This window comes from Polyodon spathula, chromosome 6, assembly GCF_017654505.1.
Source record: "Polyodon spathula isolate WHYD16114869_AA chromosome 6, ASM1765450v1, whole genome shotgun sequence".
In the NCBI taxonomy this organism is placed as follows: Eukaryota; Metazoa; Chordata; class Actinopteri; order Acipenseriformes; family Polyodontidae; genus Polyodon; species Polyodon spathula.
The window spans coordinates 44,555,310-44,580,420 of record NC_054539.1 but is presented as its reverse complement, the minus strand read 5'-3'; the positions used below and the strand labels follow the sequence as shown (position 1 = coordinate 44,580,420).

At 38.1% G+C, this 25,111-nt stretch overlaps 1 protein-coding gene across 6 annotated transcripts in view; it reads left to right on the top strand.

Moving 5' to 3' along the window:
• tasp1 (taspase, threonine aspartase, 1) overlaps window positions 1-25,111 on the top strand; it is an 89,601-nt gene that overhangs the window by 58,586 nt on the left and 5,904 nt on the right. For 4 of the 6 annotated variants that reach the window (XM_041252932.1, XM_041252931.1, XM_041252933.1 and 1 more), the window contains exons 12-13: window positions 2,862-2,966; window positions 11,939-12,012. In XM_041252932.1, coding sequence (XP_041108866.1) covers window positions 2,862-2,966; window positions 11,939-12,012 — 179 coding nt within the window. Of the gene's footprint in view, window positions 1-2,861; window positions 2,967-5,480; window positions 5,523-11,938; window positions 12,013-25,111 lie in introns of those variants that run through there. The other 2 variants (XM_041252936.1, XM_041252935.1) reach the window with 2 other exon arrangements.

Here is a 25,111-nt window from a genome sequence, read left to right as displayed (position 1 = left end):
TCCTTCCAAACACACCACCCCAAGCAAAGGATATACCCCATGTGGCTGGAGCCTAATTCATCATCAATTATTCAATAAAGACTCCAGCCACATTTTGCACATGTTTTTGGCTAGGATAGGAATAAACCCCATCCCAGCCAACCACCACCAACACTAACCAAACAATGCACTAATTATATATATATAAAAAATTATTTTTAAAATCTTGGTTAATCTTGGTTTTAATCACATATTTAATTGATAAAATTACTGCATCTATCTGATTCTAATTTGTTTTATTACTGATATTATTATTAATATTATTATTATTAACATCATCCAAAAAACAGTGCATCATAAATATTGTGTTTTCTTATTTCTGGATTCATTTTGTTGGTCCCTCTTTATGGTTTTATATTTATGTACATGGAATTATACAGAAAAACTCCAGCATTTGCTCTTAAATTGTTTGACCCAACTGCTCAGTCACGATGAAGCCAGTTTATTACTCCATTTACTGCATTTATAATTAAAGTGTATATTTTCTTATCACTGTCCTTTAAAAGGGTGTTTCATTATTTTGTATAACTTGAAAACATCTAAATAAAACAAAGGCGTGTTTACAGCAGACTAGATGCATTATGTGATACTGGAAGTAACAGTCTATCCAATGAACGGTCAAAGTAAAAAAAAAAAAACACTTCCCATTCATAAGTCCTTCACTTTTAGTGCTTTGCTCCATAATATAGTTCCGTGACTAACTTTCTATTCAGACTGCACTTACTGTGTTGTAAGCACTCGGAACATAGTACCGCAGGAAATGAATTGCGGTATGCTGTGAGGGTCGAGACACAGATTAACGTGTGTCTAAAAAGAATTTACGTGTTCACAGAAGTGAACTGCGATTTATTGACAGCCTTTTATTTATTTATTTATTTATTTATTTTCTTTAAATATTGTTAATTTATGAGCTACAAATACAAACGGCTGACGTTGATTCAGAGATAGAGCAAACACTTTATGTACAAGAAAAAAGGACGCCAACACGTTTTACTGGGTGGAGAATGATGTAAAACTGTTTTGCAATTCATAAGCAAATTCAATTTAATGTGCAATTATTTTGAGTAAGCAATGTCAGCCATATTAAGTTGGTTGTGTTTTTTTTTTTTCTTCACCCCCCTCAAAATAGAATTATAGGAGGTGGGGGGGGGGGGGGGGGGGGGGGAGTAGGAACTGATAGAAGTGGACCACAATGACCAAATTTTGACACCTTGTAAGACATTGTGCCTACATTCTCAGAATCTAAAGCATTTGGATAACTCCATCTGGAATCTGCTAGCAAGAAGAGTTAATTGTGTAAACTAGTGGCAGCTATGAAGACTGATGACGATATAAAATCAAGCCGCTTCAAATTTCGAAAGGACATGCTGAAAAGATACTTTCCAGGTCCTTTATTACATTTTACTTATGACACTTCCATTATAGTGGCTTTAAAAAATACCAAATAATAAAAAGTTGTGAAAAATAATTGAAATGTGCATACTGCATGTTTTTTATACTGGAGCTGCCCAGTAACACACTTGTCTAATCTGACTGCCAGCTTGTGGTGCAGACTTGAAGCCACTGATGGACGACACTGATGAGCACTGCTCTTTCCAATATATTTTAGGTTTATCAGATTTGGGAACAGATAGTAATCAATGCGGAGGCAGGGTGGGAATGGAATTCCTATTGCCAGTAATAGTAATGGACATACAGTAAAACCTGCCTTGGCAACCACCTGTCATGAGCGATTACTTGCAGAGACTATGGAATGTTTTTCCCCTATAATTTCACTGTGAAGAGCGACCACCTGTCATCTGCGACCACGACCACATTTTCTTACTCCCATCCATAAAAACAAACCTGTAGGAGAAACCAATCTCTGCTTATCTGTCTGTGTTTCTTTGAAGTTTACAGCAAAAAGTTTTTTCGTTTGCTTCTTACCGTAACTGCATTATACGGCTTCATACTCAATGTGAATGTGAACCAGAACCGGAACTTGAACTTGAATGTGAATTTGTTGAAAGCAAAGGTGTACCCTACTGTAAGTTAAAGTTTAAAGCTAAAAAAAAGCAAACCTAAAGTGTTTCCTACACTGGAGCAACGTGTTAAAGCAATATCACAGCTTTACAACACAAATCCTAAACTTGTTATGACGGAAGGCAGAAGCCTTGCCAGTTTTATGAGTCAAGGTCCAGTAGACTGAAACCAGACAAATTTTTTGAGAACATTTTGGTCTTTTTGATAATGTTTGTATAACTTCACAGTCTAGAAAATAAGCACTGCATTAGTACTGAATTTCCTGTTTTGATTAACATAAATGTTAATAAACCCACCAAGAGTTTTTAAATACAGTACTGTACTGTATACTGTATGTGAAGTTAATTTTAAAAAAAAGAGAAGCTAGTGTAGTGGGATGCTTTTTGAAGCACGCGATTAAAATTTAATAGGAAAGTAGTAGCCTTTTTGTACATCGGAAAAGTGTCGATTTTACAGCTGACCTTTGATGAGAGACCATCTCTTACAAGTGACCACTTTGGATAACTCCCGTGAGTGGTCGCTCTTGGCAGGTTTTATTGTATTAGTTGTTCAGGCCGTGTAACGATGGAAGGCATATTTTGGAAACCAATTCCCACCTGTTTTAAAGGTCAAAGTGACAAAGTGGATCTTGAGTTTTTTTTATTTGTATCTGACAGGCGTAGCTCAGCCTGGCTCTTGTAAGTTTTGTCTTTGACTCCTTCACCAGTGCAAGCTGAAAATGTTGACTAATTTTTTATACTGCGGTTTTACCTCAAATAAATAATGGAGTGTTAAGTAAGCTTGTTGTGTCTTTCTTTCAGGCTCACCCTTCTTAGCCAGTGAAGACTGTGTTCTTGGCGGTGTGATAGTTCTTCGATGCTGCCGATGCACTTTGGAGTCCTCACAGGATATTCAAGCCTTCTTAGGTGAGAAATACTTTCCTCAGCTTGAAAGCACTGCTTTTTAATAATACTATCTACTATTTACAAAAAGTATGTGTTTTGAAAAAGTACCCCACAGAAGATACTATAAACTTAATAAGAACATAGTAATTGTTGGGAATGTTTGAAATTGTGTGCTGTAGCCGCATTCCATTTATGCCTCCAGGGGAACGTGTTTACCACTAATTTATAAAAGGAGGGTGTTATAAATAATAATCCTTTTAAAAACTTCAGTTAAGGTACAACTCAACAAAAAACCTGTGATGCAGACAAAAGCAGAAGTTCAAACATTAACATAACTTTTTTTTAGATGAGTTACTGCAAGGGAAATTTTTGGCCAATGCCACTTCTGTTACGCAAGGCCCTGTTCTTTTCATTGAAGTTTTATGATGGAACTTTTTTAAAGAAAGTAAAAAGCTTAAAACTCAAAAGTTAATTTGCAGCCCCTGGTGGCTAGCTTAGTAAAAGCACTGCCGCTTGGAGTGCAGGGTGAGTAATGAAGATGTGATGAAATATTGCTCACGGCTAGTTGGCAATCTTGGATGGGAACCCACATTGAGTGTTGAATTGGCATTTGTGCTTCTGTGGTATTAGGGAGGAAAATTGACCTTTTTCAAGCTTCAGCATTCCATTGGTCAAGGGCCAGTTGTTTCCAAGCTTGGTAACATTAGGTTTGGTGGGTGTAAAGAGGCATTCAGAGTGAGTTATTTTGATGCATTACTGGAACATGAAGGCTGTAATTTCACAATGCAAGCTTATCAATGGCCTGCTGCACTACTTACTTTTGTTTTAAGGAAAGTATACTGGCATTCAAAATCAAATGTATGGTTGTCTTAATTTTTTTTTTTCTTGTTCGCTACCACAAATCTAATTCAAAGTAAAGATAATCATGATTTCAGACATTAATATACAATTTAATGTGGATGAATATCCTAGCTTGATGGAATACGAAAAATATTTTAAATGGTACTATAATCCAGAGAGAAATAAAACAGCAACTAAGAATGTAGTTGTTTAACTGTGTGAAGCAGTGATTTAAAGTCATTTTAAGTTATTTGTTTTAGTTGAGAGAATTGTAAAAAAAAAAAAAAGAGATGCACAGTTGATGTTTAACCAGATCTACGTAACTGTGTTATGAAGTGAATTCAAAAGTGACTAAATATCTACTGTGTCCAACCAAAGAAACCTTTCCTTTAGAAACCATGTTATGTTTTCAATAAACAAAAGCCCAGTTATTTGTGAAAACTGACATTTTGGCACCTGTAGTATAAACCCATCAACTAGGCCCTTTTAATAGGTACAATAAGAAAAACATACATTTAACTTTAAACGGGTGTTTCTGTGTACCTGCAAAACAATAAAGAGCCTTTTGTGCAAAAGAGAGTCAGAGTTGTACAAGAACAATACATCTTTATAATTATTGCTGAACTACTTGTGTCTGAACCTGTTTTGTATACATAATATACTCTACTTTGCTCTCCCTGTGAAAAGATTGTATTTGTGTTTCATAGTTTTTCCACTCCATCACAGAATGACATCTGACTCCCATTAGTTCCAGAAAATTCCTTAGTTGATGGTGAAAAGTGAAATCCTCAATTTTAATTTGTGTGACTTTTTAATTAGCTTTGATAATGAGCATCGTTTAGCTTGAGGGATGGGGTTAAATCATGTAATCACAGGTGTGGTCATTCCCTAATTGTGGGGGAGGAGCTTCCATTGGCTCCAGTCAGCAGAGCTACTGCCGGGCCAACCTCAGCAGCCGCTACACCTGCTGCCAGAGTGCCCTGTGTCACTGCCTGCATCGCCACAACTTCGTTTTGGGATCATGGTGCTACATGGAGACAGTATTAACTTTAGGGTGCTCTGCTCTGGGTTTGTCATCTACAAAACTGATCTGTTTTCACTGCTGTTGGAGCCTGTAGATGTGACTATAGTAAAAAAAAAAAAAAAAAAAAAGGTTAAAATTGTTCAATAGGCAAAAATGTGGTGTTCGCAGAATATCTATAATAGGTACATCTGTTTTTGCTTTCTGCTAGTTGGGAATGGCATGAATGTTGCATTGTAATACATGCTATATTGTAGGACAATATTAAAATAGTTATCCAGTACCGGTACTCCAGACACTACATGCAGGCTTCAAAGCGTCTCCGGCTACCCACTGGGATACAAAAACATAATGTTGGGCTTTCTGCTCAGGTATATTTTTTTGCTTTTAAACTGCTCATCAAAAAGTTGTTCTGGCCTTTTTTATAGCCTACCAAATGAAAGAACATCCTAATGGAAGAGCACACTCTAAATCAAAACCTCCTCTTAATCATTCATGCCAGCCGTTTAAATAGATTTTGATTTCCATTACATGAGAGTAGGTGTTGAACTTCATGCTGATTTGAACTCTGCTCTTGCCAAGATAAGCACCAACTAAGACATAGCTTTGCAGTAAACTAATGTGATCCATCTGCATCTCCATCCATTTGCATTGTTCTCCATCTGATGATTTAGGTATCCTTCTATTTGGTGTTGATTGCTGAAGTGTAATGCCAGCTCCAGGGATCTGCTCATTTTGCCTCCCCAGCGCATCAGCACACACAACGGCTGCGATGCTGGCTCCAGGGATCAACCCGGTGCGGTCTCCCCAGTGCATCAGCATGACAACTGTCTGGATTGAGCTAAGTAGGGTACATCTCTGGGGTCTTCAAGTGGGCACCTTCCGTCCTCAGTGTTTCGTTGACTAGCCCACGACACCTCAAGAGGGCTCAACAGTGATTCTGGCGTCCCAGCATCACCCCCCTCCATCCCCCACTCACCTCAGCCCAGCTTACTTACCTGTACATTAGCATTGCTTTCTTTCTGTTGTGCTTGAGATCCCCATCCAGAATCTTGATACTGATACTTTTACAGGTAAGCATCCCTGTATGTTACCACCTTCAGTGATTGCGAGCCGGTGGATCGGTGCTGAACCGGTACCAAGGTCATCGGCCTGCACCAGTCCCTGCGCTGTGCTGGACCGCCACCGCACCAACCCGGTGCTAAAGTCTCTGAACCAGTCCCGGTACCGACCCGGTGCTAGAGTTCCTGAACCGGTGTTGAACAGCCCCAGTACCTTCCAGGTACTGTACCGACCCGGTCCTACATGGTACAAAAGCCACATAACCAGCCTGGTACCAACCAGGTTCTGAATCAGTACTGCACTGGTCTTGGAACCAGTACTGACCCAGTGTTGAATACACCAAACTGGTACCAAACCGACCCGGTACCATCCAGGTACCGATCCAGTTCCAACCCGCTACCGACCAGTGGTCAGGTCACCGGTCCGTTACCAAACATGCCTGGGTTCTATTGCTGTGAAACATGAAAGTCCAGTCTGCCTATTGAGGACAAGCATGCCAAGGAGACACTGGCTAAGTTGCAAAGTGCATAGCTACCGACTTACATTTAAATTACCAAATGTATTATAAAAGATATTGTTTGCAATTAAGGAACATATAACCATTGCTCAGTAAATGCTTTGTTTTATTTAGATATTTTCAAGTTATACAAAATAATGAAACACCCTTTTAAAGGATAGTGATAAGAAAATACACACTTTAATTAGAAATGCAGTAAATGGAGTAATAAACTGGCTCCATCATGAATGAGCAGTTGGTTCAAACAATTTAACAGCAGATGCTGGAGTTTTACTGTATAATTCCATGTAAATAACCATAAAACCATAAAGAGGGGCCAACAAAATGAATCCAGAAATAAGAAAACAGGGTTTTTATTATGCACTGTTGTTTGGATAATGTTAATAATAATAATAATATTAATAGTATCAGTAATAAAACAAATTAGAATTAGATAGATGCAATAATTTTATCAATTAAATATGTGATTAAAACCAAGATTAACCGAGATTAAAAAAAGATTTTAAAAATAATTAAATATATGTACTGTGTGTGTGTGTGTGTGTGTGTGTGTGTGTATATATATATATATATATATATATATATATTATATATATATATATATATATATATATACACACACAGTGCCTTGCAAAAGTATTCAGACCCCTGACCAATTCTCTCATATTACTAAATTACAAATGGTACATTGAAATTTCGTTCTGTTCAATATTTTATTTTTAAACGCTTAAAATCAAAATCAATTATTGTAAGGTGACATTGGTTTTATGTTGGGAAATATTTTTAAGAAAAATAAAAAACTGAAATATCTTGCTTGCATAAGTATTCAACCCCCACACATTAATATTTGGTAGAGCCACCTTTCACTGCAATAACAGCTTTAAGTCTTTTGGGGTAAGTATGTACCAGCTTTGCACACAGTGTCGGAGTGATTTTGGCCCGTTCTTCATGGCAGATTTGCTCCAGGTTGTTCAGGTTGGTTGGACGACGCTTGTGGACTGTCATTTTCAAATAGTGCAACAGATTCTCAATGGGATTGAGATCAGGACTTTGACTGGGCCACTGTAGGACATTCACCTTTTTGTTCTTGAGCCACTTCAATGTTGCTTTGGCCTTGTGCTTGGGAATCATTGTCCTGCTGAAAGGTGAATTTCCTCCCAAGGTTCAGTTTTTTAGCAGATTCTTTGCAGTATTTTCCTGTATTTTGCTCCATCCATTCTTCCTTCAGTTGTAACAAGATGCCCAGTCCCTGCTGATGAGAGTCATCCCCACAGCATGATGCTGCCACCACCATACTTCACTGTAGGGATGGTGTGTCTTGAGGCATGGGCAGTGTTAGGTTTGCGCCACACATAGCGCTTTGAGTTTTGGCCAAACAGCTCTATCTTGGTCTCATCTGACCACAAAACCTTTTCTCACGTCGCAGCTGGGTCACTCTCATGCTTTCTGGCAAACTCCAGACATGCTTTCAGATGGTACTTTTTGAGTATCGGCTTCTTTCTTGCCACCCTCCCATACAGGCCATTGTTATGCAGAGCTCTTGATATGGTTGACTGGTTGCCTGGTGCACCATTACTCCACTCTCAGCCACTGAACTCTATAGCTCCTTCAAAGTGATTGTTGGCCTCTCTGTGGCTTCTCTCACAAGTCTTCTTCTTGTTTGAGTGCTGAGTTTTGAGGGACGGCCTTTTCTTGGCAGTGCCTGGGTGGTGTGATGCAGCTTCCACTTCCTGATTATTGATCCAACTGTGCTCACTGGGATATCCAAACACTTGGATATTATTTTGTACCCTTTCCCAAATCTGTGCATTTGTATTACTTTATCTCTAACTTCTGTAGAATGCTCTTTGGTCTTCATTTTCCTTCAGATTCACAGCCTTACCAATGATCCTTCAACAGTGGGGTTTTTATCCAGAAAATGTGACAGCAACTTTAATGGTTCACAGGTGGAGGCCAATGGTAAGGTAATTGTGTCCTCGTTAGGGCAATTTCTTTCATCGGTGCAAACTGGGAGCTTCCACAGCACAGGGGTTGAATACTTATGCAAGCAAGATATTTCAGTTTTTTTTATTTTTCTTAAAAATATTTCCCAACATAAAACCAATGTCACCTTACAATAATTGATTCTGAGTTTCAGTGTTTAAAAATAAAATATCAAACAGAACAAAATTTCAGTGTACCATTTGTAATTCAGTAATATGAGAGAATTTGTCAGGGGTCTGAATACTTTTGCAAGGCACTGTGTGTGTGTGTGTGTATATATATATATATATATATATATATATATATATATATATATATATATATATATATATATATATATATATAACAGGGCGAGCAGCCCTGTACAGTATTTATTTTTAGAACAGGGTCTCCCCCTCCACCCCTGTGTTATTTTGTATTTGTTTATTGTGTGTGTGTGTGTGTATATATATATATATATATATATATATATATATATATATATATATATATATATATATATATATGACGGTGGAACGCCATGAGTTTGTTTTGTTGTTGTTTTTATTCTGACAGAGATAAGATCGGCAGCCCGTCCTGCCAGTTGCTGATTTAAGACCTCATGCAGAAGGCAGCTATTTCCCGAATGAAGTGATTAATTTGTTACTAATCAGGAGATGGGCACCTGTATAAAAAGCCTGCAGCTCTCCATGGTTGGGATGGGTGTTCTGAAGTGGAGAGCGAGAGAGCGAGGCGCGAGATTAATTTAAAAAACTAAACTGAAAGGATCCGTGAAGGCTACTGCCCAGCCGGACCTTAACTGTTATTATTGTGTTCGAGATTTATTTATTTTTGCTCTGTGAGCAGTGTTTTCTGTTTAAACATTTTATTTATTTTTATGCTTTAATAAACGGCACACGCCATGTCTTTGTTGAAACTGCAGCTACTTGGCCTGTGTGTGCTTCCTTCTGGTCTGATGTCACCGCAACACCATTTCCTGCCATATATATATATATATAGATATATATATATATATATATATATATATATATATATATATAGATATATATATATATATATGCGCAGTGGCTCTCAAAAGCATTCACCCCCCTTGGACTTTTCCACATTTTATTGTGTTACAACATGGAAACAAAATGGATTTAATTGGGAGTTTTTGCCACTGATCAACACAAAAAAGTCCATAATGTCAAAGTGAAAAATAAAATCTACAAATTGTTCTAAATTAATTACAAATGTAAAACAGAAAATAATTGATTGCATAAGTATTCAACCTCTTTGATATGACACACCTAAATAAACTCTGGTGCAACCAATTGTCTTTAGAAGTCACATAATTTGTTGAATGGAGTCCACCTGTGTGCAATTAAGGTGTTTCACGTGATTTCAGGTTAAATACACCTCTCTCTGGGAGGTCCCACAGTTGGTTAGTACATTTCCTAACAAAAACTACATTTCCACGCCATTGAATATCCCGCGGAGCACACTAAAGTCCATTATTAAGAAATGGAGAGAATATGGCACAACTGTGAATCTGTCTAGAACAGGCCGTCCTCAACAGCTGAGTATCCGGGCGAGAAGGACACTAGTCAGGGAGGCCACCAAGAGGCCTATGGCAACTCTAAAGGAGTTACAGTCTTCCACAGCTGAGCTGTGAGACACTGTGCATACGGCAACAATAGCCCGGGTGCTTCACAAAAGTGCCCTTTATGGGAGAGTGGCAAAAAGAAAGCCATTGTTGAAAAAAACTCACATCAAATCTCGGCTAGTGTTTGCCAGAAGGCATTTGGGAGACTCTGAGACCAACTGGAAGAAGATTCTATGGTCTGATGAGACCAAAATAGAGCTTTTTGGCCTCAATGCTAAGCCCTATGTTTGGCGCAAGCCTAACACCGCACATCATCTTGAGAACACCATCCCTACCATGAAGCATGGTGGTGGCAGCATCATGTTATGGGATGATTCTCTGCGTCAGGGCTGGGAAAGCGTGTGAAGATAGAGGGCAAAATGGATGCAGCAAAGTACAGAGAAATACTGGAGGAAAACCTGCTGAAGTCTGCAAGAGGCCTAGGAGAAGATTCATCTTCCAGCAGGACAATGACCCCAAACATACAGCCAAAGCCACACTGGAGTGGCTTAAAAACAAAAAGGTCAATGTCATGGAGTGGCCCAGTCAAAGCCCAGACATCAATCCAATTGAGAATATGTGGAAAGACTTGACGGAGCTTGAGCAATTTTGCAAAGAAGAATGGGCAAAAATTGCAGTGTCCAGATGTGCAAAGCTGGTAGAGACTTACCAAATAGACTCATGGCTGTAATTGCTGCCAAAGGTGCCTCTAGCAAATATTGACTCAAGGGGTTGAATGCAATCAATTATTTTTTGTTTTGTATTTGTAATTAATTTAGAACAATTTGTAGATTTTATTTTTCACTTTGACATTATGGACTTTTTTGTGTTGATCAGTGGCAAAAACTCTGAATGAAATCCATTTTGATTCCATGTTGTAACACAATAAAATGTGGAAAAGTCCAAGGGGGGGGGGGTGAATATTTTTGAGATCCACTGTACAGGGTGCGCGATGCGTTTAGAAGATATGAAATGTGTTGTCAGTCAGAATAGAACAGTAATATTCTTCTGCTGCTGGTGGCTTAATGGGACCCAGGACCTCTGCTTTTTCCCTGCCTCTCCATTTTTTTTTAGACCACCAACCGCCACTGGTTAGTGTATATGGTAGTGTATCAGGCTGGCTGACGGTCAGTTTCAGCACAAGGAGTTGTTTCCCAATCTTAGCCAAATCAAGTAAAATGCATATAATTATTAGTGTGCAGAGTTTTCACCCTGCCTGTCCCTTTTTGTTTTTAATTAATTAAAAATGAAAGAATATTTGAATTATCATTTGAATTTTTAAAGAATATTGAGCCATTAAAAACATGTTTGTCACAGCAGTACTATTTTTGATCTTGGTTGGGGGATATGTTTCACTGGTAAAATATAACTGGTCAGTATGTAAAATGTGGTTACCTCATCCTCATGTAATGCCTGGACATTTGGTTTGAAATGTTGTAAAGGAGCAACAAGCAGGTTTTTTTCAAGATCAAACTCAAATCTTTAAAAGGACATGATCTTCAAAGCATTATCTTAGAGTAGTAATAAAATGGCACCTCAAATAGAGGTAATTATGTGCAATTACCTTCTCTGATTTCTGACTATGACAGCATGTTAAGCAATCGCTTGTCAATAGCCACAGTATCCTCAGGTATCTCTAATAAGATTCAGAATGAAGTACAGGAAGCCAAGTACAAAGCTGTAGTAGTAGATTAAACAACCAACGATGGAAACGCAGCTCAGCTGTCATGTGTTTTCAGGTGATTGACAGTGGCCCGAAAAAACGGTTGTTCTGAGAAAATGTGTTACATTTTCTAAAATAAAAATAATGCTAAAAATGGTTTTAAAAGACCAAATTTCCACTGGTCTCCAAAATCACTTCTCTTTGGAGAGATCTGTCATGATTTAGGATTATTGCAGACTTTTTTTTCTGTAATGTATGCTTTTGTTTGCATTTCATTTTATAGTGGAATTCCTTTGGAGCCATACGACAGAGAGCATGTGTGTTGGGTACATGTCAGCTCAAGATGGGAAAGCCAAGGTAAGTTTTTAATAAGCATCAAGCAGAGCTGTGAGCCTTTGTGTGAGCGGGACAGGGTTTTTAGAAATATTTCAGAATAGATAACCCTTGGAAAAAGTTCTAAGAATATTGTGACACGTAACTTTTTGATTTTAATCCTATTTACGGAGAAAAATGTTCAATATTTACACTTTAACATACTCAATAAGGGGTGCACCGATAAAGATTTTCTTGGCTGATACTTAGCAGATAGTTATCTACCCATATTGGCAGGTAAGCTATAGTAAACTACTAGAACAAGACATCAGGAACTTAAACTGTTTTATAATTCTAAATGTTAAAAAAATGAACAGATGTCGTTTACTTGTTATATTTATGACAAATGAACAGGTATTGTTTACTTGTTGCATTTACTTCAGAAAATGAATACAAAGAATGACATGGTATTTATATTGTGTGCTTAACAGCAATTTATACATTTGTTTTACAAGTGTCACACAAAAATAACACTTTGCATTTGTACTTGTAAAAACACTTCTGTAGAAAAAAAAATATGTAAACTGACATTAACTATTGTAGCCACTTACTGTCAAACATTGCGTATTATAACTTATACCTATACTGTACAACAGAAAATAAATGTAGCCTATGCAATGTCAACTACAACAACTTTTGTTAAGTTCTTATTTTAAGCATACACTGCTTAAAAATGCAGCTCGACTTAAAGTGTCACTTTATCAAAAACAAGAAGATGTCATAAATATATCCACTTGAATTAGTTACTTAACAAAAGATGGCACAGTAATCAATTCCTGTTTGAAAAGGCCACCGAATACACCCGCAACCAATGCAGATAAGCAAGAGAAACAAAAACTACAAAAGTGAATTCCCATTTTACGTTCAGGGATCCCACAACTCTTTGGAAGTTAGGCGTATTAGTCCAGAGGTGATAGACAAAGAGAAGGAGATTTGATACCTTTTATTGGACTAACTAAATAGTAATTATTCACAAGCTTTCAAGACCTCAAAGGTCTCTTCTTCAGGTGAAAGTAGGAAAGAATTTACATTCAAATGTTGCAAGTTAGGGAAATTGTTGTCTTGGTTTTAAAGTACTTTTCAGCTAAGCTGTTCACGTTTAAGGATTTGATCAAATGAGCCACCACACGGGGGAGGAGCTGAGGCGATGCCAAGCTGCCAAAGAGAGGGAGAGAGAGACGGAGCAGAGACATTGCAGAAGCAGTTTTGTAACTAACTGCGCATCGATGCTGCATTTCAACAATAATTGCCTGGTTAATACTATTTTAATACGAATAATAAATTCCCATATTCATTAAAGTGTTGTCAGCCTGAAACCAACTACAACGCGTTACTTAGGAAAGTAATGTTACAGTCCGGTAACTTTATAGGTTACATGTACTCTAAACTACTGCGACTACTAATAATAATAATAATTTTTAAAGCATCAGAATAATATTCTACTCACAGTTCATCGTGGATTTAATGCATCAGGTCTTTTCTGCTGCACACAACTTGCTGTTCTATTGTTGTCTTCAGTTATTAAAAATAAGTAAATAAAATCCAAACACTGCTCTTTTCAGACTTACTTACTGCAGGATGCTAGCACATTACACACAGTGTTGTCAAGTCTCACAAGAAAAAAAAGCGGCACTGCCTTTCAAAACAAGCCCAAAACAATTTCAGAGGGAGGGGAGTGGGGATGTTTATACAAAATCCATATATTTTTTTATTACTAGTTGAACTGGTGGGGATAGAAGGATTCTAAAATTCTAATGACGTGCATATACATTGACATGTCAATCACGCAACCCACGACTATAAAAATGAAAGTGACTTTTCGCCCAAACATTGTGTCGTTAGTAAGTGCGTCTGACCAAACATTCAGTTCTGTGCTGGAAGAAATTCAAGCATGAATATCGGTGTATATTATCGACTGAAATAGCAAAAACTGCCCATAGCCAATTGTGTTTTTTTAAACTTATATCGGTGCCGTGCCGATTATAAGGGCCAGTATAAAGGTAGGTGTTTGATATGGGAGTTGATTTTTTTATTACCAGTACATTTAGTTTTTATTACATTAACCCTTGAATATCGCTGACATTTCCAGAGCTTTTTGAGGTGCTATAGTAATAAAATAATGAGGATTATTGAGGAGTTTGGTGATAAAACAAGTGATCAGGAGAGGATTTATCAGTATGCACGACTATGAAGAGGTATGTGATAAATACAGAGAACAAGGGATGGGTCTTGGCTGGAGATGCAGCACTGAGTGTAGTGTTCTTTTGCTATGCAGTGCCTATATGTATATTTTAAACAGCACGTATGAAAATAAATTGGACATTTTTATTTTCACCTCAGCATCGATTTAGAAGCGTTGGACAAAACTCGACTCGGCTGGGCTAGTCCCGAACTTCTGTGAAAACTGTTGAAAAAATGGGTTTCTCCCAGTTATCTTTTTCAAGTTCTGGGCCAGTGTAGATTTGCCCGAATGGACGCAGGTGAGTAACGAAAAACACTAAACAGCGGTAACCAGTTTACCATGCAATAAGCCCGTTACTGCGTGCTTTGCACACCTGCTATATTCATTAACCAGTGGCAAATGACTTTGCCCACAAAATGAATCGCTTGGAAAAAGATACAGCATGACAGTCATTTACATACAATTAATAATGGTGGTCCATGGAAATGTATTCACATTCTAACCCCTAATACTGCTAGGGAGGGACTTGATATAAAACCATATTTACTTAAAGGTACTGACTTTCCTAAGTGTCTCAGCGCGTGTTAAGTTTACCACATATTGAAACCAGCCAGTGTCTGTCTAAATCACAATATAAATAGAGCAGATCATAAGTAGTGCTGTGTGGGAAACATGATAAACGTTTTTATCTGCTTTAAGGTACTGTATTAAATTTTTTGCAGGATAAATTATTGCCCGTGTTCCACAGAACACTGCAATAAAATGTCAAATATAGGCTACATAGGATGTATTTCGTTGGTTTTGTGGATTAATAGGGCAATATTTTAACACACGGTTTTGTAATACTGAAGATAATGATATGATTCTGATTACGCAACTTGCCAGAAGATGACTGCACGTGAACTGTATTACATAATTATTTCCTTTATTCCGATTCTAAACGTATATTTCTCAATGCAAGATGCATTGTAGGAGTAGACAGTGCTCTGTAACATTTTTCCATTATGACATTGTATTGTCGAAACAGTCAAGAGACAGTTTTGTTCTTTTAACACATGAATTACACTGAATTATTTTGGCCCTGAAGACATTAGCATTTTTGTCATGGAAAAGACAATTGTGAGTACTGCACAAATTGTGACTAGCCTGTGCAGCATGTCGAAATCGCCGGATAAGCAGCTGGAAGGTTAAAGTTTCTTAAAAGAAAAAAAAAAAAGGAAGTAAACCGCACACTTGCAATCCCTTTAAAAGAAACACATTTATATTTAGCCAACGTTTCGGTAACGAGGTACCTTCAAAATACACAAGAGGGGGATAAAGGTGAACAAACACATATTTGTTTTCAGTTAATTATTTTCTGTTTCTCTGCTTTGACCGTCAAGACATTCCCAGTGTTACGCAGAAGTCTGTATCCCTGCATGATTCTTCAAAGTTGGATGTGAAAGCGCGATATTCCTGCTGTGTTCTCTGCCATTGAATCCTGCTGCAGTTTGCAACAAATATTGAAAACAAGTCCAAACTAATTCTGTAGCAAAATAAAACAACACATTTAACACCACTCTGATTTTCTGCAATGCGCTCAGCCTCCTGCATTGCTCAATACCCTTGATTAAAAGTAACCTTATAAAACTTTTTTTTTTAAACACGTTTTAATTTTATTACATGTAAATATTGTTCGGAAACATCAAGCGTTCACGTATAGTGATCTTGATCTACGCAGGTGTCAAATCTAAAGGGATACAGAATTCTATGAGGATACAGAAATCTGCGAAACACCGGGCCGCCTCCCCTCATCCTACGGAGACCCACTGAAGAGACCCTCCTTGGTCGCTGTCATTCTGACAAAGTGAGAGCCGGACTACCTGTCCTTTGGAGTGCCCAGATACTAAAATAAAGGGTGTGTAAAGCGTGCAGCATTTCGCATGCTTTGATGACTGGCAAATGAATCATTCAGCTTGCCTTATTCGTGTATATTATTATATTAGTGAATACAGCGGTCACTCCTTCCTTTTTGCGCGCAGTATGGGTTTCTCTTACCACGCAGTAGCTCAGGTCATTTAACACCGCTTAGTGGATGAAAACCAAAAAGTGGTAACTGGGATTCGCCCGGAAGCCATTGGCGAAACTAGATATATAATACATCATTGTTCAGTAAACATTTAAGGAAAGGGAAAGTAAACATTTAAGGAAAGTTTGTTTTAACTAAAGCAAAAACATGACTGCCTGTGTAAGAAAAGATCAGATGATAAATTATACATTTGTATGAATAAAATAACAAATCTTTCAGGAAAAATAGAGCCAACTGCACAGATGATATCACTTTTTTTTTTTTTTTTTTAAGGAAACATACTGATGTTTCTGCTTAGGTGGGCTTTTATATCTCTTAGACACAATAAAATAAAATTTAAAAACATAGGTATTTGATTTAATCTTTTGTTCTGGTTGTCATGCAGTTATCATACCATCTGAAACTAGCACATGATATCCTTTTATACTGTAAATAATAACTCAGCAAGAATATGAAAGTACATTTAATAGTAACCCTACTATCTTGTGTGAGGACACTTTGTGGACAGTAAATACAGGCAGTAGTCTTGATGCACAACACTAAGACACATTTCAGATTGAAGGGCTTGTCAACCGACCTTCTGTAAATGCCATGCACAACAATTCTTTACATTCTTTAACAATGCAGTATAGGAGGTGGATCCTGACGTTCTAAATGCTACTTGATAAAGGTTTTGCCAGGTGCAAAACGCACTCTGCATATTACTAAACAAATCACACACAAAAGTCAGATTTCTAGTTAAAAATAATGATATTAAAGATAACGTAATAATTTCTAATACATCTATTTTTGAGACATTATACAGTATGAACAAAACAAGGCATTTGTACAAACACACAGTATAGTTGACCTGTTTACATACTATACTAGTACAAAAAAAAAATACATTGGTAGAAGCTTCCTTTTTCAAAGCATAACATGTGGGAAAGATCAAGCCAATAGCTTTATTGATTACAGTGTTTAGCACCTGCTTAAACGGAAATCATAGCTTTTAATAAATGTAAAATATTGCCAGTAAACAATACTGTAGAGTGTAAGGTTTGCTTGCCCTACAGTCCCATTCTTTGACATGTGGTGTACATTGTTTCCATATTGCTGGACTGACAGACACAGCTGCTCCTCTTGGCTCACTTTTAAATTATGCTTTTGACCTTCCTTGGAGAGTTAATCCCTCTTCTTTCTTCCTCCTTTGAGCTTGTGGCCGCAAATGCTTTCCAGAGAGAAACCACAAATGCCTAGGCTGCCGACTTCTATTGATCAAAAAATAATCTGTTCTGTCATACAGACAGGAATTTAGTTGTATTCTGAGCAAGTCCAAATTGAAGATGTGCTGCTACACTGGAATTGCAAGTGCAGCTTGCAGTTCAGCAAAACATTATTGAAATATTGAAAACATTTGGGGATTTTATTTGCGTGTTTCTTTCTTTCTGAAGACCATGATAGAACATGAATTCCTTTTGCAGACATCAAAAGGTCTTTCCTTTTCTGTGCATAATTACAGTGGTCTGAAACCTTTAAAAACCAGCAGTAGGCTTTCTGTCTATTATTGAAACAGATGTAATCCAGGTTACTTTATGGTTTGGCTAGCCAGTGCACCGCAGGTATAATGTTGCTAAGTGATCTTTTCACCTTCCAAGAAGCAATCATAAGTTTCCGTTAAACATATGCTTTTGAAAATTTAGTAAAATAAACAGAGTAAATTTGCCTTGTCATATATACAATTAATTATTTATTTATTAGTTTTATTTTTTTGCTGCCTCACATTTAAGTCATCTGGTACGAAATGTATTCCATTGCACAATGGGTTAATCTTTTATACCCAGTTCACCTGAAAACTTCTATCAAAGCTGCATCTTATGCTCATGACGTCAGCACGCCAATTTCCGCCCCCACAGAAGACAAAACTGCGTGCAGTATGTCGCTTGATGCCATTTTCTATTCAGCCTTTTCAGCCACATAGAGCATGACTCAGCATTTCGAGAGATTGAAAATCCACTGTCTTCGACCAGAAGCAGTCAGATAAGCTTGTCTTATTTTATTTCTGCTTGTTTTTTCCCTTTGGAATAAAATGCTAAAGCAAAAAAAAAATGTTTAAATGATTTATTTGTGTTTTACTGTTTTTCCACGGCCTTCTGGCCAGTGGCAGCAGCGGGCTTGCCTGCTCCTGTACTCCGCAGATTGGTGACACAGTATTATTAATATTATTTATTCTCTCTTTTCTACCGTTGTTCCAGATGGAGTTTTATTAGTCTTGTTTTTTATAAGCATATTGTGAATTTAAACTACGTTTAAGTAATTTCTGTGGTTGAAATTGCTGTATTTATATTCCAGGTGTTGTGCATGCGGCTGACTACTTTAGAATTGTCCCCAGTGTCTCCATATCTGTCAGGCAATGGTTTCTAGAATCTTTTACAGAAGGTTTAAGGGAGACACGTGCTTGTCCAGAAGGACAACACTAACGTAGTGACTTACATAAACCACCAGGTAGGCCTCAGGTCCCCCAGTCTCCATGGAATAGCCCGGGGTGATAAACTGGTTGGCGGACCTCCTCTCAAGGGGAGTCCCTAGTGCCTCAGAATGGAGGCTTCACCCAGAGGTGGCGAGACTCATTTGGCAATATTTCAGGAGTGCACAGATAGACCTATTTGGCTCCCAGGAATCGACCCACTGTCCACTCTGGTTCTCCATAACAGGAGCCGGGGACCCGCTGGCAATAGATGCCTTGGCACACCAGTGGCAGAGGCAGCAGCTGTATACCTTTCACATGCTTCCGCTGTGCCTGAAAAAGATCAGACAAGACTGGGTCAGGGGGCTATTTGTAGCCCCTTACTGGCCCAGGAGATTGTGGTTCTCAGCTCTGATAGACATCCTGAGCGGCCAGCCATGGCTTTTGCAAAAACGCTGCGACCTGCGCAGTCAGGCACGGGGGACATTGTGGCATCCCAGCCCATCGAGCCTGCAGCTCTGAGTCTGGCCTCTGAACAACAACATTAGAGCCATCTAGGGTTATCCAATAGGGTCGTTGACACCTTGCAGAATGGCAAAGCAGCGTCCATGCATTCCCGGTATGGGTACAAGTAGGGCATTTTTCAGACGTGGTGCCTGCCTAAGGGTTTTGACCCCACGACCTGTCCCATGGCAGTTATACTGCAATTATTACAGGACCTATTTGATGAGGGGAAATCCCTCTCTACACTAAAGGTATTTTCTGGCGTCGCAATTTTTAATGAATGACAATGCCTAGAAGGACATTGTCCCTCGTTGGAGGCTTAATGTGGTGCTTGAAGCACTTATGAAGCCCCCTTTTGAGCCCTTGCATTCAGCTGAGTTGAGGTACTTATCGTTGAAAGCGGCTTTCTTGCTTGCAATCACATCCACTAAGCTTCAGGGTCAACCCTTACAACATAATATAGAGGTGACTTCTCCTTCCATTTTTTAGCCCTAGCTACTTGTAGTGGGGTTCCTAATGGTAAAATGCAAGGTAGCCTTGCTTAACCTTGTGGCATTCTGGCTGGTCTGCAATATTGCCTTGCAACAGCTTTGGTGTTTCTACCCATTAGGTAATGGTTACATTTTGTAGTTGATAGGAAACATTAGGTTATTATCATAACCCTGGTTCTCTGAAATAGAAGTGTAACCATTAACCTTCAAGGTCGCTGCATCCATGATTGCAGCAGGCTTGAAAGAAAAATGATGACGATGTCTGTGTCTGCAGTTCAGTTATGCCGTCGACTGCATCGCAGGCTCCGACATGCAGCTTTGATATATCTTATTCAGGTTATCAGGGTCTTTGAGGACAAATACCTATTAGGTAATGGTTTAATTTCTGTTTCAGGGAATGTTTTTCCACTGTTTTATATTTAGGCACACATTCATTTTGAAAAAATCTAAATAGATCAAACAAACATGTATTTGGGAATGTTAACAACTCTGTTAGTTCTTGGCTACTTGAGTTTTTATTAGGAAAAAAAACTAATGATGACTGCTGTCAAAGACCTAGTTCATTAAACCAGTATTAAAGCCATGCAGTGTTGTTTCTAATGAAGCTTTGTGGTTTTTTGTTTAATGCACAAAAAAACGGGGGGGGGGGGTGGGGAAACAGGCCCCAATATACTGCCCCCCCCCCCGGCCCCCGCTCCCCACATCTTGTCCCTATTAATCTTTGAAGCTTCTCTGGAGGACTTTGATCTAATCTTTGGGCTTACTGGCAGAATCCACTACTGCTACATTCAATTTGTAGTTGGTCAAAGCCATTTTTTTTTTTACTGCCTTCATTTCAGGGAGATAATATTGGTGTAATCCCTGGGGTTTTGTGGTGCAGTGCTCCAAAAAGCCAACATTTTAATTGAATGTGACAAGAACTAGGTCACCAGAACTGCAGAGTCTCTGCCAGAAAGAGGATTTGTAACAAATACTGGATTACAGGGTCTAGATTATTATCCTATGGTTGTTATTGAACATCTGTTGAAAGCAAGCAGAGTGAATCATCCTTGTCATAATGTTATCACAGGCGGGCTTATGTAATTAAGAGTTTCATAAAAAAAAACAACCAAGAATTATCTTCTGACAACATAGGACACAGTTGTATAGTGTTTCAACTAAGTTATCATTGCACATGCTACTTAATATATGAGGCTTATTGGTTTATTAAATATTCTCTATAGTGCACACATATTATAACTATATGAAAGGAAATAGGGAAAGCTTATTCAAATTGCAGTCAAAATTTTTCACAGGGTACTTTAAACAAGTGAGAAAATTGTTGTTCCCTTTTCAATTTGTATCCCCCATGGGGATCTTTTATTGAGTGAATAAGCACATAAACCTTCAGGAGTTTACAAGCACAACATGTAGTGACATAGACCTTTTCACATTGCCGTGCCATTTGCACAGTTTCTTTTTGACAGTATACATTTATCATTCAGTAAAAATAAAATATGCCTCTTGTTCTCTGCCAGATCTAATCTGTAATCTTCTTAAAAATGGCAAGGAATTCTGTGTTGAGTTCTTAAAACATTAAATGAACTGGTTTAAGGATAAAGCCATTAAATATGAGCTTGAATTTGCGGTAAACCTTTGTCTATCTAGTTTTGCAGTGTTTTAAAGTAGTGCTGCAGTCAGCAATTGACGTTTTCTTTTTCAAAGTAAAAAACAAACATCCGTTTTTCATAACAGAAGATCCAATAACCGAAAAAACACTGTTGTGCATGATAGTTAAACAAAAAGGCACAAGTTACACTCAATAGAACTCTTCCGATTTGTAAAAAAAGAAATACAAAGGACTTGGGGGTTTTTAACAACTGAAAAGAATATGCGTGTGTCTGCATCAGTCCCTTTAACATTGTAATAATAATAAAAAAATACTGTATTTAACAGAAGTCATTTCTGTCTGAACGATGGTGGTTCATTACTGTTAACATTTTATGTCCAAAGCAAAACATTTTAATTAATCTCACAAATCCTACCATACTAAGTTCAGCTTCTTCTCATATAATATTGCCATATAATCCAAACACAACATGTTTTGAAACAAAAGAAGGTAATCGGTCCAAATTTAATATTGGCATTCTTTTGAAATTATTACGCATAACTGCTTCTGTGTGTCCTGCATTATCTAAAATTCTGATTGCTGATTTTCAGGACATCATCTTCTATACCAAGGCCTATGGCATCATCAACTGTGGCAAGTTTTGTGAGTGGGAATAGTGTTCTCTCTGCCGAAATCTGTTGGGCTGTCAACATATTCAACAATCATAACTCTTTCAAGAGCTCTGAGTGGGTGTGCAACCTTTTTCATCTGATGTTATCTGATAGAGACATTGCATCCAAATTCAGCTGTGGTGAAAGCAAAACAGCATACCTAACCACTTTTAGAATCTCATCATACTTCACACCTCTCATGTTGTCAGAAGTGAAGTCTGCAAATAACTATGTTCTGTTCGATGAAAGTCTAAATAATCATCTGCAGTCGAAACAGTTGGATATGCACATTCGCTTTTGGGACAGAGATCAGGTGTCTTCGAGATTTTTAGACTAGCATTTCCTTGGACATGCACTTGCTGGTGCCCTTTATGCTTGTGTTTGAGGCAGCTGTGACTCTGTAGGAATTTGTGGCATTCTACAACTATCCATGGATGGCCCCAATTTAAATTGGAAGACGTTCAACATGCTTACAACAAACCTTGAGGAGGAAACTGGCTATGAACTGCTTAAATTGGAAGCTGTGGACTTCACATAATGCATTCAGAACTGGTAGGAGCAAAACTGACTGGGGTGTGGAACAAACTGAGTTCACTATGCTGGCTGTTTAAGGACTCCCCAGCTAGGCGTAAAGACTTCACAAAAGTCACCAATTCCAACATCTTTCCAAAGCAGTACTGTCAGCATTGCTGGTAAGAACACGTTGACGTTATGGTAAGAGCTATTGAAATGTGGCCACACGTCCAGACATACGTCTCCAGTGTTAGTACTCATACAGTACCGCATCCCAAGAACAAATGTTTCAGTATTGTTGAGGAACTCCCATGCAGCTCCCATGTTCCTCGTCAAAGCCAATACGTTTCTGTCCGTTGCTAGAGATTGTGTGCCTTTTCTAACAAAGTATCAAACGAACAATCCCATGTTGCCTTTCCTTGCTGGTGATTTGCTCAAGACTGACAGGTTTAATGCACAGATTCATCACAGCTGAAGTCATGAAAAGGGTGACAGCTGCATCAAAACTGTTCTTAGAGGATTTGACTGACAGTTCTTCAAACCACAAATAAGACATTATAGTGAAGTTGGGTTTGTTGCAGAAAAAATGCTCAAGGACTTAGTCCAAGAAGAAAATCTCAGAAATAGATGTCTCCACAGTGAAAGCAGACACAGAAAAGTTCCTCCTTGATAATGGAAGTCTGGAAAAAGTCTTGAAGTCTTGAATTTTGATTTTGAAAAATGTATGAACCGTGGTGTTTCTTTGCCCTTGAAGTTTAACATTAAGTTGATTTCAAGTGACCTGTAATGTCCACAAGATAATAAAACTTGAGAAGCCAGTCGCAGTCTGAAACTTTCATTTCAAGGAATGTCTTCTTTTAAGCAGGCAGCAAAGCAAGCTAAAACATTGCCATGGGACAGCCAACGTACATGGTTAAGCATCAACGGTCCTGGATACTCACAATCCACTTCTTCTTAAGGGACTGGAATTGACGGTGATTGAGGACTTGGGCAGGTATCCAACCGCCAATACGCACTACCAATGCCATTACAACACAAAATTGTACACCACACAACTGGGCAGAAAGTGCTTCCTGGTGCGTAATACAGTGAAAACTTAGAATAGGACATTTCTGTTTTTCTGACAAAAGAGCAATGAATCCCTTGTGTTTACCCATCATGCTGGGTGCACCGTCAGTGCAAACTGAAACAAGCTCCCCAACTGTATCTGCTTCTCGCTAACAAAATCCAGCAGTTTTAAATATGTCTTTGCCTCTTGTTTGATTTTTCATTGGCAGAATTGCAAGCATTTCTTCTCGTACTAAGTTGCCACATATTTATCGCCTGAGAATACATAGTTGTGCAACATCACAGACATCTGTTGACTCATCCAAAGCAATATGTAGCAGAACTTATATTTTCTATTTGCTGCTTGTCAACTTGATCCGCCATTTTCATAGCTCGATTGTGAACTGTTTTTGCAGATAAAGGCATATCTTCTATTTGCTGCAAGATTTTGTCTTTGTTAGGAAATTCTTCAAATAGCTCTTTGGCTATATTAAGCATACAGCTCTTCACACATTCGCAATCACTGAAAGGCGTACCTTTGCAAACAATCTATAAAGAGCCCGTGAAACATGCTGAATTTAAACTTCAACCTTTATTCAACCATGCCAGTAGTTTACTTTGCCCCTCTTTCATTTTTCTTTGCAGCTCCTCGCAGGCCTTTTTCCGCTTCTGGGTATTTCGCTGCAAATGCAGCATGTTTTGTCATGCAATGTCGTTGTAAGTTCTATTTTTTTTTCTCGTTCACTTCTGTGACGGAGTGTCCCGCCCCTTTGTTATTGTTTTGATTTATGTGTTAATGCCACGGCGAAAGCCGTCTGATATTATTATTATTATTAGTATTGTTCGGCCGGACGAGTGAGACACCGTCCACCAGGTTATTGTTTTTATTTTTAAAAACCTTGTGAGGATGCGTGACTGATCAGCTACTGATTACACCGTGTAACAATCTTTTTTTTTTTTTTTGGTTCCTGGGTAGTAAGTGTTATTTCCTAATTGCTTATGCCTCAAAAGTATAGAACATGGCTATTATTCCCCACAAACTTTGCTTTTGTGACCAGGACAGTGATATTTCACTATTTCCATTGGGAAAAGGGGCATTTTAAAGGGGCAAATGTATTTACAGTATATTCGTAAATCTCGAAAAACTACTCACTTCTAAATCTTTTGTAGTCATTTTTGTATTACTTTAGTATAAATACATGTTAATTTGGATTCATATGTTGTTTTTTTCTGACTTTATGTGAACGAAAAGACACACATTTGCCCGTTTTCCCATTAGAAATAGTGATATTTCAAAATATCACTGCCCTGGTCACAAAAGCAAAGTTTGTGGGGAATAATAGCCATTTTCTATACTTTTGAGGCATAAGCAATTAGGAAATAACACTTACTACTCAGGAACAAATATTGTGTTACATAGTGCTATTTAACTAGCTCACAGTCACGCATCCTTATTTAACCTCGTGTAGACTATGGCCAAGGGGTAATAACCTCATTTAATTAATAGCTGGTTAACCCCTCAGCCATAATGTAAAAGCCTGCAGCTGTCTGCACTCGAGGTGGAGTGTAAGAGG